The sequence below is a fragment of the Calypte anna genome, chromosome 19, assembly GCF_003957555.1.
Source record: "Calypte anna isolate BGI_N300 chromosome 19, bCalAnn1_v1.p, whole genome shotgun sequence".
Classification (NCBI taxonomy): domain Eukaryota; kingdom Metazoa; phylum Chordata; class Aves; order Apodiformes; family Trochilidae; genus Calypte; species Calypte anna.
The window spans coordinates 10,260,564-10,280,352 of NC_044264.1; the positions used below are offsets into that span (position 1 = coordinate 10,260,564).

General features: G+C 48.3%; 1 protein-coding gene across 8 annotated transcripts in view; it reads right to left on the reverse strand.

The window, feature by feature from the left end:
• The window catches only part of AKAP1 (A-kinase anchoring protein 1), a 20,419-nt gene continuing 630 nt past the window's right edge, over positions 1–19,789 (reverse strand). For 3 of the 8 annotated variants that reach the window (XM_030462386.1, XM_030462387.1, XM_030462384.1), the window contains exons 2-11: positions 8,316–9,805; positions 6,310–6,443; positions 5,687–5,813; positions 5,018–5,148; positions 4,299–4,476; positions 3,718–3,868; positions 3,039–3,106; positions 2,115–2,188; positions 1,762–1,827; positions 1–1,616 (exon numbers count right to left, since the gene is read on the reverse strand). In XM_030462386.1, the coding sequence (XP_030318246.1) occupies positions 1,557–1,616; positions 1,762–1,827; positions 2,115–2,188; positions 3,039–3,106; positions 3,718–3,868; positions 4,299–4,476; positions 5,018–5,148; positions 5,687–5,813; positions 6,310–6,443; positions 8,316–9,783 (2,457 nt within the window). In that variant the 5' untranslated portion in view covers positions 9,784–9,805 and the 3' untranslated portion in view covers positions 1–1,556. The other 5 variants (XM_030462389.1, XM_030462382.1, XM_030462388.1 and 2 more) reach the window with 5 other exon arrangements.

Here is a 19,789-nt window from a genome sequence, read left to right on the forward strand (position 1 = left end):
TTAAGATGGCTTAAAATTCGAGCTTTAATTGAAATGGAAAGAAACATTCCAAGAGGATATATGTTTTATAGATTTAACTGAGTTACCCAATTTAGTTTTCACTGGATGTTACTGCAAACATGAACACTAAATCGTAAGTGCCAAGTGGAACTTTAAAAAAATAATGTAACCATACCAGATAAGAAGGGATTGGACCAAATGCTTTTGTAGGAAACTATCCAAATACGTAATGCACTGACATGATAGATCATAGGATGCAAGGACAGCCTTGAATCCACCTGAAAAAACTTCTGAGGACTGACTATATCAACATTTTCCTGGCGAGTGTCTTCTCTGCCAGCAATAAATCCCAGCTCCATACATATCTAAAATGATACACATCAGAGGGCATGTGTTTAAGAGTATTAAGTCAGCTTAAATTACTTGAGCAAAATTTTAAATACATGATAGAAATCTAAAAAGGAGCAAAAAAAAAAAAAATTGAGAACACCACTGCAATAGTAATGCCAAGTTATTACTTTTTTTTTTTTTTAAACAGATCTGTACAGCAACATAGCAAAGAATGCAGTGTTCACAATTCAAACCCGACAGCAGACTAAGGGAATGCTAATCCTGTACACAGCAGAGCTGAAACACTCCCAACATTCAAAGGCTCCAAATATGCTGGCTACCCTAATGCACTCCAAACCAGTTCTACCTACATAGGACATTTTGGTGTGAAAAAGTTTCTGTAAAGTTCCCTTTGTTTCCAGTGTTTTTCTTGTACAAAATATTACAATGATTCTTTTTTATATATATTTACAGACTTGCACAGCTAGAAAAATATAAACTACAATTGGGCTTGGCAATCAGTTCTTTTCTTTAAACACATGTTATTTCAGAGCAAGAACTGTAGTGGTAACTTATCCTGCACTTGCAGCAGCTGCAGGGAGAAGCTTTCCTCCTCAAGCACATCGAGCCTAAAACCCACCCTGCAGTGAGCCATGTGCCACACTGAGTGCAATTCATCTGCCTCCTGGCATGGGGAAGGCAAGATGAATGTTGTTTGTGCAGGTTAGTGGCACAAAACAGAAGAATCCATGACTGAACATTAAATTACTTAATAACATTCATTTGATAGGCAGAGCCTGTTAAAAAAAGGACGACCAATGTGACTTTTAGGAAGACACCAAGTTCATGGGGCATTTCACACCTCAAACACAAACACAACCACAGGTAACACTTCAGGGGCATTTGCCAGCTTCAAGCAAGCCCCAAGGTTTTCAGGTCTTTCCCATTCAGCTTTTGAGCAGAGGCCAGGGAGGATTTTTTGCTTTAAAGCTACAGTATCTGTCGTTATGGCTTTGGACACCCTGCCTCTCACTGAGATGAGGTACATGTTCTTACTGAAATGAACAGCTGAGCAAAATGAGTTTCAATGGACCACAATGCCACACTCAGGTGTAAACACAGGTTTTCTTCTGAAAAGTTGCCAAACCGAATTGTAACAGTGCAATACAAGATTTCTTCTCTTGTTTTGTTCTGCAGAAAGAGCTGTTGAGGCATCTAGGACACTGCTAGTAGTCAAGCCACTGAGCAAATCCTCTTTCTACTAGAGTTCTGTTTACTGACACCACCTAAAGGGAGGTGAAAAAAGAAAGAAGAATGGTGAACAAACCACTAGAGCAAGAAACCTCAGCAAGCTCCTAAAACAACAATAAAAAGTCTGCACAATCATCAGCTCTAACAGTGCTGTAAAACCAGGTATGTCAACATACACACCTCATCTCCCATCAGGTTCCAGAGGTGGATCAGTGGCAGGCCTGTTGCACTGTCATAATTGGTGACCTGGAAACACAGAAAAACCTCAGTGTGCAGCAGTTCTGGTCTGAGGCACAGAGGGGGCAAGGCTGCATCTTTCCCTGCAGATCAGACCCAACACAGACTCAGGGGCAGAGTGGATGAGATGCAGCTACTGCCAGCAGGCAGCTGGGCAAAAGCCCTACCCAGCAGAGGGACTCCCAGGCTCTGGCTTGTGGTTCAATTCTGACACACAGAGCCTGGTGTGCTGGGGACAGAGGGTGACAGCAGCAGCCACATCACCTGCAGGGTTTTTCCAGGCAGCTCCCACCTACCTGTGCCACCAGGACTGCACCTCTGGTCATCTCACTAACAGCAGCATCAGCTTCGGATGAAAAGTGATCCTCGTCTGGGGAAAGGAAAGAGCAGGAGAAAACAAATGAGAGATTCACAGGTTTTAAAGGCCAGAAGGGACTATATTAAACTAATCTTGTCTGACCTCCTACAGGAGTTAGGCCCAGGAACCCTCACCTACTGTTGCTGTAGGCACTTGCTGAAACCAGTCTATTAAGCTGGAGGTAACACAAGCATTACATGTGCTGGGCTGCTGAAAGGAAGGATGAAGCCTTCCAAAGCTTAACATCAATACAAATGGCTGATGAATTAGGAAGCTTTAAAGACAGCAAAGTAAACTTCTGAAATACCTTTGTGCTGCCATTTGTATTTTGATCTTTAATAAACCAAGCCCAGGGAGGTCAGGACTTCACTGACCTTACAGAGTGCAACACTGTGAACAGAAGCTCAGAAGCATTGGTGCTGAGGCTGAACAGTGCCAAACACTCTGTGCTCAACTATAGACATTAGTCTCTGTAGGAGGAAAATGTCAGACATTTGTCTAGCAGATTAAAAACTAAGTTTGCATTTACAGCTCCTCTGTGACAGAAGGCAGCAGAGTAGTTACAGCTGCTTCACCTATACCCTGCCAGTCCTGCCAACTTGCTGTTTAGAGGAGTAATCCATTCTCTCCTCCATGCAGAAAAAAGTCTGGGCATCCATCATGCTTCCCCTGGAGTCTGACAGGTTAGGCTATGCGAGCACTTTTAGAAGAATAAAGTACAATTTTTCCTATCTTTGCTCAAGTCACATCAGAGGCTGTGCTTGCAACAGGAGGGAGAAAGTTTAGACAGAATCATGGTCTGCACACAGCTGGCATCCATTCAGACCTGCAGGAAGAGCACCAGTCTGCAGAGCTCCATTACCTGGAAGTGGCACCACGTTGTCTAGTAAAACTTCTGCTCCTTGGAAAGGTAGTGATAAAAAATCAGACCTAAAGAAAAGAGAATCAATCAGAATAAGAACATGGCTTGAAGTTAAGCTTGTATTCTTTAAGGTGACATTGATTAATCAATTGCTCTATTAGGAATTCAGCTTAAAATTGATGGCAGTGAAAAAAAAATCAGATTACTCTCCTAGAAATCTAAGAAGCAGCAATAAAATATGTGATTAACATGCAGAGCTGGATTTGGCTCCAAGCAAACACCACCTCCCTTGTGGAGGCTGCACTGCTTTTCTCCCACCTCTGGGGCACAACCGAGTATTTAATGGGCTCAGGTAAGAAACCCCTTACCCAACACAGCTCTTCCACTCAACAGGGCTGGGACACAGAGAATGGGAATCTTTCTCCTAGCTCATCAGCTCTTCACCACACCCTGGGGCCTCCTGTAGCAGGAGTTGCAATTTCTTCTCCCCTCCCCTTCAAAAGAGCCTTGCAGGAGCTTGCTGTGCTCCCAAGGAATCCATGCCCAGTGCTGAGACAAACCTTCTACCAATTCCTGCTTCAGCTCTGGAAAAACCTATAAGCAATTCAAACGATAGGGATGCCTCTGATGAAGCTTCAAGGCAGATATGACCCCAGGCCATGGAAGAGGAGCCAGAGACCTGATTTGTCTGAGTGTGTCGACCTTCACTCTCTCATATCCTCCATAGTCCACGTATCTGAGCTCCACTTCACCACTCTCTTCAAAGTAGCTAATAACTTGAGCCCGTAACCATGCCCCATCCAGGCCTGGGGCTGCACAGATAATGCCAACTGCAAAACATAAGAGTAAAGAGGAGAATGGTTCAGCATAAGTGGATTTCCATAAACCAGCACTTCAGGCTGATAATCCCCCCAGGTGATGCAACCCCCATTTTACACCATGTGCAGACAGTGATGCTGTGAAGATCTGGGAGTAGCTCTGCACTTTGTCAGCAAGGATACACCAGGTGCCAAGTTGATCAGAAATAACCTGAGGCAGACTTTATCTCATTCTAAATTTCAGCATGCAACTAAGTGGCTGGGAAAGTACTCTGGGGATGAGCAGGGTAAGGAAGAGCAGAGCACAATCTGCACTCTGGCAACAGTTTAAGAAAGATAAAACATCAACTGAACTATCACATTCTCATCCACTGTGGGCCTCTGCACAACCCTAGAAGAAAGTTTCTCAACTGAACAATTTGTAAGAAACCAAGTTACTTGCCTTCCACTGGAGTTGGCAGGGTTGGAATTTCAGGTTGAGAATAGCAGGCAAACATCTGCTGGTCCAGGCTCCGCAGGACGTGGAAGGTGGGGTGTGTGTGCTGCTGCAGAAACATGTGTCCTGCATCAACCTGGTGTGCCACAACCACCTCCACAGTGACTCCATCTGGGAGGAACAGCTGGGGAAGGAATTCCCATTAGTGTTCACTGTGATACAAGCTTCACCCACAGCAACTCCACATTCCACCTGAGGCTTACAGCCATGGGTGGACAAGCCTTAGCACTCTGGTGTTTCACTTCAGAAGGCTGTTTTGGATCAGGAGGGATGTGGGCAGGCTGGGTTGATGGGCTGAGGGAAGTTACATGAGGTTTAACAGGGCTATGGGCCAGGTCCTGCACTCTGGTCACAACAACCCCATGCAGTGCTACAGGCCTGGGGAAGAGGGGCTGAGAGTTGCCTGGAGGACAAGAACCTGAGGATGTTTTCCATCCTAAGTGATTCACTGATTCTGCATGTCTCAGCTCAGGCAGAATGGAAACAGTAGTGGAGGAACAGGTAGATAAATCTGATCTGTAACAGCTACAGAAGCTGGAAAACAGCCACTGAAAACCAAACTGGCTTTGAGGACATCTGTGAGCCAGCCACATGGAGAGAGCACCCTACAACAGCAGTGCCCAACAAATGCCTTCCAGCAGCTCAGCCAGCAAGCAGGGACTCACCCAGGCAGTCATGAGGAGGGAATGAAGTGTCAGTGGTGTTGGTGGAGGTAGAGCATAGACATTGGTGAGACACAGGTCTTTGAACTTCTTGCCAATCAGGCTCAGGACTTTCTCTACCTGATGCGAGGAGCCTGGAAGACAAAAATCCACCAGGAAGTCTGTAGCACAGGTATGCTGAGGGCAACCCCACCCCATCGAGCAGGACAGCTGCCAGGAGCCTTCTGCTACACCAACAGCTTTAACAGACTGGCCATGTAACCTGGTATCAGACCACACACAGCACCTCAGACCACCAGGCTTCAGCCCCCAGTATGAACCCAATTCACTGGCAGGTATTTTTCAGCCACAATTAATCCAACATCCCTCACAGTCACTACTGCATTTGCTGATACACATCCCATCCCCTAGGTCCTCCTCCAAGCCTGAAGTGATCCTGACAAAGGTGCTGGTTAAGCTACAGCAGCCAAAGATGTTAAAATGCATCCTCAGCCCTCAAAAGCAGGGCTCAGGCAGGGGTGACAAGGCACGTGCCTCTGCTGTGAGAGCACTGAGAGTACTTCTGTAAAGCACTGGACTCACAAGGCAAACAAATCTGTTTGAATTCCTCGTGGGCCATCTCATTCAGACCCACAAGCTACAGAGTGGATCACAAATGGAGACTGCACTCACCTTCAATGTGACAGACTTGGGAGTCACGGAAGTAAGGCAGTGTTGCAACATAAATTTTGGCACCAGACGATTGCCTCAAGAAGGTCATAAATTTGCCTTGTTTGCCAATTAAGCGGCCAACTAATTCCTTTATGGGAGAGACAAGAAAGCAACAGTCAGGAAGAGAAGCACGGATCAAACAGCACTTATCTACTTGTGTCCCCCCACATTCCCAGGCAGGATAAATACAGAGCAGTGCTGGACAACGTAGAGTTCAGCTGGTCTGTGAGGAGTGGAGGTTTTTAAACAGATTAGATTACCTGATGTAGCCTTCCTACAGAGTGGAAGGAAGAAGAACAGAAAAAAAATCACCTGCTCTTAATAACTGTGCCCTCAAAACCTTCTGAAAGCTTTCAGAGCAGCAGCCTAACAGACTGGGGTGGAAGATAATGGGGAATAATGAGTCCAACAACCAGTGTCACCCCAGGCTCAGCCCCAAGGCACTGCTCAGCCCCAGCTGTGTGCTGCCCCTTCAGTCTTGAGCAGTCCAGACCTAAATGCTGGAATCCTCCTGGGTGTGCTGGGATGGCACTGGGCTGGCAGGACCAGGAGATGGGTGTGCAGGGCAGGCAGGGGATGGTTACCTTTGGGACCTCTATCTCCCAGATCACGAAGTCAGACTTGCTGGACTCTCCTCCCAGCTTGGACTTGTGGCGAGTCACTGTCTTCCTCATGGCACAGCCATTGTCCACAAAATCCACATTATTTACATCTGAACCTACAAGAGATGCAGACATGTCAGCATTCAGATAGCCCAGAGGCTGCCAGGCACAAGGCTGTGACAATGCAGCACTTCAGAGGTCACACTGAGCTCTTCCTAGGGGGGGATGTTGGGATGCTCTTGTTTCTGGTTCTCCAGTGTTTCAGAGAGGGTAAAGTCCTCTCACAGGTAGCCTACCCAAAGTTTCCTTTTAGTCCTAGAGGAAAACTTGCACGGTCTCTGAGAATGCAGCAGGAGGAGACCAGGGTTCAGCAAGAGCCTCTCCAACATGGCGATACCTCACAGAGCAGCACAGACCCAGTTACCAACTGGATCAAAGTTACCAACTGAATGAGAGCTCTGCTAACATCAGCACTGAGCTGCCACAGCACCAAGGAACTCTGCACTTGCCCCATGGCTTAAACAAAGCTCTTCAGCAGGAGTTCAGCACACAGAGGTGTGGGACATGCCACCTCTTCACCTGCTCTCTGCACACTCCTGTCCCCACAGGGGCTGCACAGTGACCCAAGTGCCTGCTATGGCCACCACCAGCTGTGGCAGGGAGTGCCTCTTGGCCAAATTTGTCATATGCAGGAAGAAACAAGGTGCCAGAGCTGACCTGCATTTCATTCCCAAACCACCAGCCAATACCAGGAACATTTCTATTTGGGAAGGAGACAAACTCAACCAGCTTCCTCCCAGTCACAATCCCATACACAGTCAGGTTGATCTTCTTTTAGATTAACAAGCAGAAACATGAAGATCCTCAGTTGCTGGCAAGTATTCAGACTATCCAGTGCAAAACCAAAGAGAAAATTAACCCAACAGCTGCTTCACAGTTGCCACATCTTAACTAGAAGCACAGCACAGATGCATTGAAAGTCAAAAGCAAACAGTGCAGCCCTTTGCTTTGGCCTGCCTAGGTAAGGGTGAGGATTTAGGTCTCAGAGCTTGGGTGTGAAGGTCAGTTGTAGGACCTCTTATCCAACATGGACACATTCCCTACCTGCTACATCCCCTCTCCCTACCCTTCTGCTGTCTCAGTGCAGACCTCTCAGCCCTTGCCATCACCAGGCTCCACAACAAACTCTTGTACCTTGTCACACCACTGTTCACAACCAGACAGAACCATTTTCTTCCAATGTTTGCTTTCACTAGTGAAAGTGTTTTGTGGGTTTAATCCTTAAGTGTTGGCAAACTCAAACCCCATGTCTTGGAACAAGCAGAGTTCCAAGTACTTTGTAGCAATTACAAAAGACATCCTGTCATTAAGGGCTGTTGGCACCACAGGGTCCTATGAAGGATTTTAACATCCATCCTCAAGGTCACAGGGGTTAACATTTGCTCAGACAGCTTTGTGTTCTGCCAGGCACACATCATCCAGGATCTAGAAGGCAAAAAGCAACACAGCGACAGATGGGGGAACTCCATGAACATGACTCCCTGTTGGGATTTCTTGGCATGCACTTACCCTCCCAAGCAAAAGAGCTCCAGGGTAATTGGTCTGCAACCAACTGATTGCATCACAGTCCATCAGAGCACACCCCTGGTTCATCTAGCAGCACCTCAGAAACCTGCCATACAGCTTCCTTCCAGCAGCAGCCCTTGAACACAAGGAAGAACCCAGCACTTACTAGAGGCTGCCTGAACTGAAGCAGAAACCATTTCTATTAGCAGATCTCACCCTCTGCAGGACACCCGGAGCATCACCCAGCTGTCACTGGAACCTACAGAGGGAGAATTCTGGCAGAAAACAAAGACTAAGTATTCATCTGCTGGGGAGGTTAAACATGAAGAAGATTTATCTGAACATGTTCTGAGGCAGAAAGGTTACAGCACATAAAATGCCTGTTCACCACATTTTTCTAGGAGGACTTTTAAATCTCTTACCTCCCGAGTTTTCTCCATCCACCCCTGGTGCCTTGCTACACTCGTGCTGCAAGCCTGGACCATCTTGTTCCAGTACCCCATTACTGTATGGCACTTGGCTGTCTCCAGGGAGTTTCAGAGCAGGATGCTTTTCACATGGTTCTGAGCTCTGCTCAGCAGATGTGTCTTGGCTTGCAGATGTGCTCAGCGAGTCCGAATGCTGGCCCGAGGTGACAGACAGGGCTGTGTTCTGCAGTGGGTCCTCCACACTCAACCCACCTTCAGATACATATGTGCTGCACTCAGAGTCCTCCACAACCAAAGCTGACCTTTCCAGTGACCCTCCCTGGCTTCCCACAGGAGTCTGACCGACCTGTCGGGACCCCCTGCACACACAGTTCTTCACCTGGCAGTCTGCTGGGTCCCCCTGCACAGGGCAGGGTGAGCAGCTGTGTGGGGAACAGCTGGAGTCTGTCACACTCTGATCCTGCTCCTCAGTCTGCAGGGATGTCAGTAGCACAGCATCCCCCCTGGCAGCACTGTTCTCCTCTGCTCCCACAGCCTCCTCCACAAGCAGCTGATCAGAGGGAGCCTCGTTTGCCATCTCCAGGGGCCTCTCAGACCGGCTGGCAGCAGTCTGGCAGACTCGAGTGGACACATCCCTTGCAGAACCAGACAGCACTTCCTCAGTAGCTGCCAAGATGACCTTGGAAATTATCTGTATTGCTGCTTGCTCCATCTTCTGAACTTCTTCCTTGTCCAAACTCACTCCTCTCACCTCCTCTCCTTCCAATTCACCTCCTTTTGGCTGCGTCTCCTTCTCCTGACACACAGGTACAGCTTTGGCAATCAATTCAGACACCTCTTCTTTCCTGGACTGCTCCAAACAAGCAGACCCCAAACTATCCAGCACCATGCTCACTGCAAAATCCTTGTGACTCGATACAACTTCCTTACTGAAAAAGGCTTGTGGGCTGTAGGCTTCCTTCTCCAACTCCAGGCAAGGGGACGTCACAGAGCCGGGACACTTGGTGCTCTTTGAGATCCCAGAGAGAGAGGCACAAGCAGCAAGACTGCTTCCATCTGGAGATCCTACCCTTTCTAGTTTTTCACTGTCGTCCTCTAGGGTGCTGGGATGAATTGTAGTGACTGACAGGTCTAGAAGGTCCTGTGAGAGATCTGTCCTCTCGTGAGTCTGACAAAGCAGAGAGGGCGTCAGCGACCCCGCGGACAGCAGGCAGGTCGAGGTTTCCTTCCGTGGGCATCCCTCTTCTGAGGAGAGAGGCACTGCCCAGAGAGCACAGGCTTCTGCTCTGGGGGATGAAGCCCTCTCTTGCACTTCCTCCTGCTGCTCCTCTTCAGTGGTTACTGATGGTTTTTTTTGACAGCTCGCATATTTTTTCCGACAGGAATAGACCCACCAGCCACCCAGAAGCGCCAGCACTCCAGGCAGGGCGTAAGGGATGACGGTGCGGAAGCGTGAAGCCATTTTGCAGAGCCCCTGCAGTTACCTGGGAAGAGAAACAGAAACCTTGGTGGTATAGTCACAGGGAAGGTAAAAAGAAGGCTAAAGTTTCATAAATGCCTTGCAGTGTTTCTGTCAGCATGAACAGGCTTGTTTTCCAGCCGCTCTTTAAATTCACATCTCTGCACTACCAGCAGACCACAGAACAAGATTCTTACCTAGGACCAAGGATATCTGGACATTTGTCACTAGATAACACCCTGCAATCTACCTCACCTTCACACTTTAGCCAACTGAGCCCTCTCTCTCCTGCCTCACCTTGGCAGGGCAGTGCTACACCCCAGTCCTGACAACACACACTGCCCTACAACACAACAACCCCCTGAGGGTGAGGAGCTGTGCAGGGGGCTGGAGGGGGACACACAGCAAAACTGCAGCTCAGGAGGAGCTGAACAGCAGTCCACAGCTACTACACTGACTCTTATGTGCACAGCATGAGACTCCCAGCAAAGAGCAACCATAACCTGATGAAGCAAATGTCTCCCAATAACCAAAGTCCCTCTAGAAGATTTTGCAGTAGGGAAGATAGGAAATATGCTATAGCACACCTGTAACAGTGGTACTTGTTTAGCAAAAACAGTCTGGGTAGAGACACTGCTCCTTAGAAACCTCACTCTGAAGTTTGTTCTATATCTAAATATACTACACTGGCAGCTGCTGCTCCCCTGACTTTCTGGAGCTGAAAACCATCTCTTTTACTCTAACAAGTATGTGAACCCTTCCCTGCCTGCACACCACTGAGTCTCATGCCCCAGTCCTGCTCCTTCCCTGGGCCATGGAGGCAGGGCTAACATGCTTTTCCTTTTCCTTACAGAAAGCCTGCAGCTGGAACACAAAGCTAAACAGTTACCCATGTCCCCAAAACAGCCTCCCTGCCAAGCACCTACAGTTTATGTTATCACTGAGCAGGAATTAAAGCAAAACACCCGTGTCTGAGGGTGCTCACACACCACAGACTGCTCTAACGGGTTTCAAGACTCCTGCCAGTGAGCAACAAAAATATTGTTTTCAGGAGATAGCACAGTCCTAGAAATGGGAACCACCTACTAGAAAAGAGCATTATCTGGTTCCTCTTCATAAGAGCAGTATTTCTGAGATAAAAGAAGACAATCAAGTCAGTCTCTTGATTGTGCTTAGTCTGTCTTAACCAGAGAAAAACCTTTTGTTATCAGAGCAAGTGTTCTGACCACAGCTTCCAAATAAATTCTCCTTTGGGGCCCTGGTTTTCACAAGGAGTGGATCAGGCTGTAGCTGAGGGATCAGAACATACCTCCCTCAGGCTCAGACTGAGCATCCAAGCCTCAGATAATTTAATATTCACTCCGAATCTCTTGCCTCCTCCAGCCACATCCCCCGTCCCCCGTCACACACAGCTTTACCCACCTCGCTCAGACACCCTGCTTCTTCCTGCAGGGTCTGAATGGCAGGGAAGCAAAGAATGAATGGCAGAAACAGTCACTACAAAATCTCTTGCTCAATCCCAAATCAAAGATCAGATGCAATCACGATTTAAGAAATCTGGTGCCATCTCCAGTATAATGACAAATTTATGTTGCCCAACACAGGACAGGAGCCTGTGCTCAGGACATTCCCATCTGCTGTCTTCTAAATCCAAGTTCCTTCCAGCTGTCCTTTATACATGCAGGTAGCAGGCTCACTGCTGAGGACAAACTTTCATTTAACAGCAACATATGAAACTTGGAATTAGGAAAAAAAACCAACCAAAAACCCATGCAGTAATTTGAAAGTTTTTTAACTTGTTAAACAGAAAGGATGAAGCCTGTACATTCCTAAGACAAAAGGTTCTCATTTATGCTCTCCAGCACAATGGTGCATTGTGAGCTGCTGTGAGTGCTCATCTGCTGCCCGCTGAAGTTGTTATAATTAATGCAGAACCACCCTACAAGCTGTCTCACAGGCATACCACAAACTCAAATTAAAGGAGCACACACAAGCCCATTCCCAGCAAGCTTTCCTGATTAAACAGACAGCACTATTATTACCCCATTCCCTATTAAGTTGCACCAACTGTACCCACAACAGCCCCACACAATTCTCCAGTGCAGAAGACAGAAGCCAAATGCCCCCCAGAAGGATGGGCCTGTCCCAGAGCCTGGCAGACAAAGCAGTTCTAACAGTAATTTTAAACATTAATCTCAAGATAAAGATCTTAACTCTCCTGTGATATTTAGACCAGTGGGGGCTGGTGGATCAGATGACTGCTTCTTGCAAAGCTCATTCAATTTCATGTTTTTAACTTGACTGTTTGGGGAAGAGCTGCATTATATTGCCTGTGCTCCTGTTAAATGGGAATTCCACATCCTTCCACCAACCAGAGGAGGACATGGCTCTGCACAAGGTGCCAGAGCTGCTGAGGGGACAGGGGGACACCAAACTTCTCCTTATAGATGCTCCAACAGAGGACTTGAATGGCCTGATTTTGATATGCTGCTCACAAGGTCCCATTTTCATGGGATGCTCAGAAGATGGATGGCTTTTAACCTGCTCAGCCAAGCAGTTCTAAGGGCCAGCAAGTATTTCTCTTCCATTTCCTCCAAGCAGAGCTCCTAAATCCCACACCCATATTCCAGCACACCACACAAACCCCTCTCTCCATCACCAGTTTGACAGTCAGTTCAGGACTGCAGGGGCAATGGCATCATTTAAACACATGGAGGCAAGACAGCCCGGGATTTCCCTGCCAGCAGTGCAGCAGAAATGGCACCTTGTCAAATCACATGTCCCCAAGCACTGCCAAAGCCTGGCCTGGGAGTCCTGGCAGGCTGCAGGCAGGAGGAGCCAGCTGGGGGCTGGGGCAGCACAGCAGCTCCAGGGGCTTTGGACCCGAGAGGATCAGCTTCAAAAAGCCAGAACCAGTGTGAAGGGCTGGATGCCCCAGGGCCCCACGCAGTCCTGCACCAAAAATAGTGCCCAGCTCACCCACTGCACCCGCCTGCCCTGCTCCAGCAGCCACTTCCACTTCCTCCTGGAATGCCAGGAATCTGCCCTAAATGTCACACCTGACAGCAAGGCAGGGGCAGAGCTGGGATGGGAGGCTTTCCCAACTTGCTCAGTAACCCCCACAGTAGGTCAGGCTGAGATCCACACAGCAAAGGGAGACACAGTAAGGGTCAGTCAGCCCTCCAAATCTGTATCCCCACTTGATTTATGGAAAACTCCTGGGAAAGATCAGGGAGATGAGGACAAGGACAAATGCACATGCTTGCCTACCTTAAAAACAAAGCAAGCAACAAACAAGGACAGTCAACTTGTTCACATTAGGGTCCCAGAGCAGTTTGGAGACACCTTTTTTCTCCAGCCAGGACAAACCCTCCAGTGTACACATCCTTATAGGGTCAGCAAGGTTTCAGCAGCCTCACCAAGAAGCCAGATAATTCATCCTCAAGGTCCCAGAGAGCTCAGGAAGCACTCACTCCAGACTCCCATGGCTTTCTACACACAAGAAGGTCTGTTCTGTGGACAAGGAGCTTCAGGTCTCTACAAGAAGAAAGACCAGGACATTTCTCAGGTGACTGAGCCCCATGCTCTGCAGGGACAGACCCCCCAGTGCTGCTGCTCCCCTCCTGCCAGCCTGGGGAAGGTTACCCTTCCAGGCCCCAAAAGCAGTAAAAATCAAGGCTGGAATTAAAGACCATCCTGAAGGACCAGAGAGCAAGCAAGCAGGCAGCTAAATTGGAAATGCAGCTTCAACAGCAAGACCAGGATGCCTCCCCACAAACCCTACAGTTAGTGATAGGGCACTAGGAAATTAATACTATCTGGGTGAAAGAGAACTGGACAGGGCTGGCACAGTTCAAACTACATGGGACCACGTGGGCTCTTAAAATTTTCCATACTAAAAATAATCTGCAGCACATGCTCTGCCTTACAGGAGCCATAGGACAAGGAGTTGACAAAAGTCTAAAGAACTGGAGGCTCTAACGGTAAGATTAAAATCAGAGAAATTACACAGAAAGACTTAATTGACCTACCCTTGGGTTATCACCATCAAAACAAACATCACCCAGAGGTGAGAGCTCAGAAAACATGACTCAGAAGCTACAAACATCCAATGACAGGTAGGAGCTAGGCAAGCAAGATCTCAAACTGGATGGCACTTATTTTAAAAAGAAGGGAACAGATAAGTTTCTCTAAACTTAAATAATTAAAGGCAAGTGTTCCACAGCAATTTCTGCTTCAAACACAGACAAGAGCATTAAGAGATACCCCTAAAGTACCTTTCCACAGCCTACATGGGCTACAGGGCTCAAGAAACAGCCTGTGAATGAAAATTACTGATGAAGCCACTCAGCTACAGCTGTAAAACACTTCAGAAGCAACAGCCCTGTTTGCAGAGCCACACATTATGGCATAAGTAAAAGGCTGCAAAATCTGGTTGTTGGAGAGCTACCCTAGAGCTCTGGAACAAGAAACACCACCACCAGACTGTATTATTATTATCTGCAAGATAAAAACTGCTTTCAGTGTAATCAGTTTCACCAGTGTTCCTACAACAGCTCACTCCCCTCCTCTGCAGCTGGCCCAGGCTTTATTCATATCTCATTTTACACTCACTGCTTCTGTGTATTTTCTCCCCCTCTGGAGCCCAGCAGTGGCCCAGCACAACTCCATCAGGATCACTTCCAGGACAAAGCAGGACTCAGAACAGTTTCTGGTTACACTCCCAAAAGCAAAGGTTTACAATAAAAGTATCAGCCTGGCCAAACTGTGGTGTTTTTATAAATGTTTTGGAAATCAAGCAGCTCACCTGGACAAACACCAACCTCCAGCAACCCTCCCCACCTCCAAGGCCCTGTGCTGATCACTCCTGCTATGCAATAAGCCACAGGTAATTAACATTAACCCTATCAGATTATCCAGCTCCTCACCACACTTTGTATCTTATTACCGTCCTGCTCCAATCCTTTCATTATTTATAGCTTCCCCATCCAAGCCAGTGTCTCCATGCCACTCCTCTATTACAGAGGAATGCAAGATCAATTTTTCACTGCTTTGCCAGAAAGGTATCTCAGATACAGAAGCATCAGAAACCACATCTGCACCACTTTACCAATATCACCCTTATCTTTCTTGGCTAGTCCTCAATATTTGACAGAGGGTTGGGTTTTCTTTGGTGTTTTGTTGGGTCTTTTCTCCCTAGTTTTGGACTCCACTCCAGAAACAGACCAAATGCTCTGCTTCTTCAACCTAGGGAAAAGAGTTCAGCACATAAACCAGAGCCCTTTCTACTGCCACCCATCCTTAAACTGCAGAGATCTCCTCTGGCACAGCCCTGTGCACAGGGCTCCCTGGCTGGGACACAAACAGCACTTCCACAGCCTGATGCTAAGACATGAGTTGTTTGGATTCCTTCTGAACAGTTTCTTTCCTCCTTAACACACCTACCAGTCCAATTCAACGTTTAAAAGCATTTTTCATAAAAGACTAAAGAGAACCTGCCCATCTCAGGACACTATACCAGCTTAGAAATGAAAATGTAAAAGCAAGCAGATAAGTCCAAGGCCCGGCACCTTTATCAGTTTCCAGAGAACAGGCACACACAACACCTGGGCACACAGACTAAACTATCCAAAGGCTTCCAAGGTCCTCTGCACCCGAGACAGAAAACAGACCTGAATTTTCAAGGAGACAGAAGGGTGAGGTTTACATCACACCACAAACACTGATACTGGTGTAGGAGACAGGAAGAAGAGGCAGCACAGAGACCAAACAGGGACCTGGAGCTCAGCACCAAGCTGCCCACCTGCAGGGCTGCTGTGTGCAGACCTTGAGAAGCTGCCTCTCAAAACAAAAGCTGGGCTAGGCTGAAACAGGAAAGCAAAACCCAGTGCTGTTCAGATTGTGCACTGCCTTGTGCCCAGAGCTTGGCTTGCTGAGAATAAGCCACATAGAGAGGAAGAATATCAAACACTTGTGAAAAAGGCACTCTATATTCATCTGCACTAGGAAGGAACAGCAAAGGCTTCATTAAGAGTCATTTAGACTGAACAAGCAGGAAGATAACTTACATGCATTAACAAACTTGCTACAAGAAGTCACACAACATATTTGAGACCTAACCAGAGCAAGACAGGCTCCACTTTGATCTGTACTACAGCAGCACCTAAGAGCAGCCCCTGAACTACACTGGGGCTGCTCCTGGACACTGAAAGTTCCCCAGAGACTGCAGGCTGCCTCCTTTCCTCAGCTTTGGAAGTCCTTTTTTTTAAAAAAAAGCAAAGCCAGGACAGATTAAGTGACCTTCCCACAGTCACACTGAGCTGGTGGAGACACAAGGAACAGAAAAGAGGTGCTCCAGGTCAGGAGAGGGGAGCCCAACCTCTTCACCAGGCAGCAAACACAACATTACTGTTCAACCTGAGATATTTTAGGGAAGTGATGTTCTGGTTTCTTTCCTGCACACCAAAAAATTCTTCCTAACCATACATTGCAAGAAGAAATGGAATGCAAGTCCAAGCCCATAATAAAAGAGGCTCCTCTTTAGGGAAGGGGAAACCACAGGATGACAGCCCCAAGATTCATGGGGATACAGACTACAGTCCTTGCCTCAGGGATTTCAAGTTTCCAGTTCACAGATTTATCCCCAGGCAAAGCCAATGCCCTCCACACAGGAGACACATGCAGATCATGAGCTTTTGCCAGGAACTGCTGCTATTTATACCCAGGGAGCCAAAACCAGCGACAGCACATGGTAACTTTCACCTCCTCATTGTAAGGTGGCAGCAGAGGTCAAAGGCAACCAAGACCTCGTCAGGTCTCCAGCAAGGTTCTGTTTGCTGAAAAATGACTTTAAACTATCTATATGACATACTCAGCTCTGACAATAGTAATGCATGGGGCCCATAAACTCAGAGCCAGCTTCCTGGCAGGGTTCAAAATGCAGACACAGCAAAGTTAAACAGAACCCATACAGTGGACAATTTGGAAGAAAAACCAAAACCCACAGTAGAACAGCTGAAGACAGATCACTCGCAGAGGCAGTGAGTAACATGCAAACCTTCAGCAACCCCCAGGAAATATGAAGCACCTGCTGAATAAAATAGCTTCTTCCAAGTATCTGAAAGTGGCAGCCCAAAGTTAATGATCACTTCAAGAAGTCTAACCAGCCACTTGCATTAAGTTTCACAGAAGCCCTGTAGTTAAAAATCTGGATTTTAAAAAGGCCAGTCATTAGATCTGAAAAAAATAAACAATTAAATGTAATTAATGCTTTAAATAAATGTTTTGTATCACTACTAGATGTTGCTAAGAGCACCTGGGATACCAGCCTTGATATCACTAGTCTCCCTGGACACCAGAAATACTTCAAATAATATTTTTCACATCAGTTAAGTGCACACAAGAGATGAGAGCCATAGATAAGTGGGGTATGTTGTTTTTAAAGCATTATGCTCTTCACACAACTCCACTACTGCAGAAGTGTACTTGCACTCAAATAGCCCTGAAGTCAGCCTGCAATGTTTTCAAAATGAACACAAGTGTCTCAGTGTACCAAATAACTGCTGCTGGCTCTGAACAGCTTTGGCTGCAATCCTCAAACAAACTCGTGTCACAGTTAACTCCCAAGAGAATCCACTGGGAACCTCCTTACCCTGGTGGATCTGAGCTGCAGGTACTGCACCTGGCAGTGTCAGGGGACACCCAGGGAACTCCTGTTGTCTCATGACAGGCACTGCAGAGTGCCTGGGTTAATGCCAACTTCCTAGGCAGCTGATAATTCTGTCTCCGTATCTCGAAGCACCTCCAGAGATCCTTAAGAAGGACTCTGGTTCCTGGGACAAATCTCTAAACTGAGGGCAACCAAAGAGAGAACACTTAACAAAGCAGCAGCTTCAGAGTCACCAGCCTGGAACCCCCAGCACAAGATTCTACAAATCCTCCCGAGACCCAGCTCAGTGAAACACTGAAACAGAAGCTGAGGAACTCTCAGAGAAGTGAGTACTTCCAGGAATGAGTCCCAGAACTTCCCTGATACCTGCTCCAGTGTCTCACCACCCTCACACTGAAGAGGTTCTTCCTAATGTATAACCTAAATCTCCTCTCTTCCAGCTTAAAACCATGATCCCTTGTCCTATCACTACACACCCTTGGACAAAGTCCCTTCTCAACTTTTCTGTTGGTCCCCTTCAGGTACTGAAAGGCCACTTTAAGGTCTCCCCTGAGCCTTCTGCAGGCTCAACACCCCCAACTTTCTCAGCCTATCCTCATCAGAGGTGCCTCAGTCCTCTGACCATCTTTGTGGCCTCCTCTGGAATCACTCCAACAGCTCCATCTCGTTTGCTCAATAAAAAACTGTATTTCAGTGCAAGCAAAGCGATTAATTGAAAACCCAACTGTGCCATCAAGATACTTGCAGTGAAGCTGTACCACCCTTTTTCAGAGTTGTAGGAACCCTGAGATGGCCTGCTGACAGGTACAGTAGCTCAGGAGATGCCTGCACAGCATTTTAGCCTTTACACAGGAAGCTCACCAAAGCATAAAGCAGTGAAGTGACCTGAACTGAGTCACTCAGCAAGTTCTGCTCAGCTGCTCCAACTGCTCTGATCCCTCTGCTACTAAAAAATAGCCATGCCTGCCCCCAGCGTGCCATGTGCTCTTCCTTTGCTACACACAGAGGGCTGGGACTCAGTAGATCATTCACAGCACAAAACAAACAGAAGAAAAGCAAAGTTACCATCTCCTGCTACTACTTTCCCCAGCAGCAAGCCCTTTCCTTTCACTCGAGACAAAGTCCACAGAGGCTCTGATAACACTCTGCAGGTGTGAGCACAGACACCAGCCTGGCCCAGGGAGCACACAAAGTCAGAATTACCCCCATTCTGCAGCCCCGTGCTTGTCCACAGCAGATGGAGTGTGGCCCAATGCTGCTTTTGATGCTGTTCCCTCCACGAGATGCACCGAGATGTCTGTTCACTCTGTGCTCCCTGCTCCATGCTGTAACTTCACTGCCTTGTGGCAAAGAGCTTAAACAGACATAGATCAAGTTGCCCAGCTCTGGAATGTGAGTAACTTAGACCTTACTTGCTTCAAGGAGGAGAATGAAAAAGAAGAGGGGAAAAAAAAGTAGAAAAACTTCAAAGCAGAAGGATTCTGCCAGGACAGCCAGACTACTGAAACATTACTTCTTCAGCAGCAATACCATTTTGCTCCCAATTATATTCTATTCCATGATGCCTTACAAGCAAATAGAAGTCACTGCAGTATATGAAGAATTTGCTAATAACAGCTTTTATTGGCTCCAACCATAAGGCCATAAGCCCCGCCGTGCCAGTCCCACAGACACAACCCAGGACTCGCAGCACTCCCCGCAGCTCCCCCGCATTCCCGAGCGGGGATGAATCCCCTTTAACACCACGCACACAATTCCTTCGGCCTCTTTCCTTCTCCCACGGATGCACCGGCTGACTTGGCTGCTGTGGAGCGGGAACTCGGCAGGAACACTCAGAGAACCCCCCCGAACCTCCCGGAACCCCCCGAGCTGCCGCTGCTTCTGCTGCCGGCAGCACCCCCCGGACAGCCCCGCACCCCCCGGGGTGACCTCCGGGACGGGACGGCCCAGCGCGGCGGCGCTGACCTTGGGCGCAGCCGGACCTCCCCGGGAAGGGGCCGCGCACGGAGGGGAGGGCGGCGGGCGGGGTCCCGGGGCTGCAGCTCCGCGCTGCGGGGATCCTCCGGCTGACAGCCCGGGGCGCTGGGCCCCGCCACTCCCCGAGGGCCGTGCCGGCAGCCCGCGGCGGTACTTACGGACGGCTCAGCGCGGCACTCGCCCCTCCAGCCCGGTGCCCGGAGCAGGTCCCGGTGCCGGTGCCGGTGCCGGTCCGGTCGGGTCCGGCCCCTGCCCGCCGTGCCCACGTGCAGCCCGCCCGGGCCGCCGGGCTGGGACATGCAGCGCCTCGCGCCGCCCCGCCCGCCCCGCCCCTCTCGCGAGACCGCTGCCAGGCCACGCCCT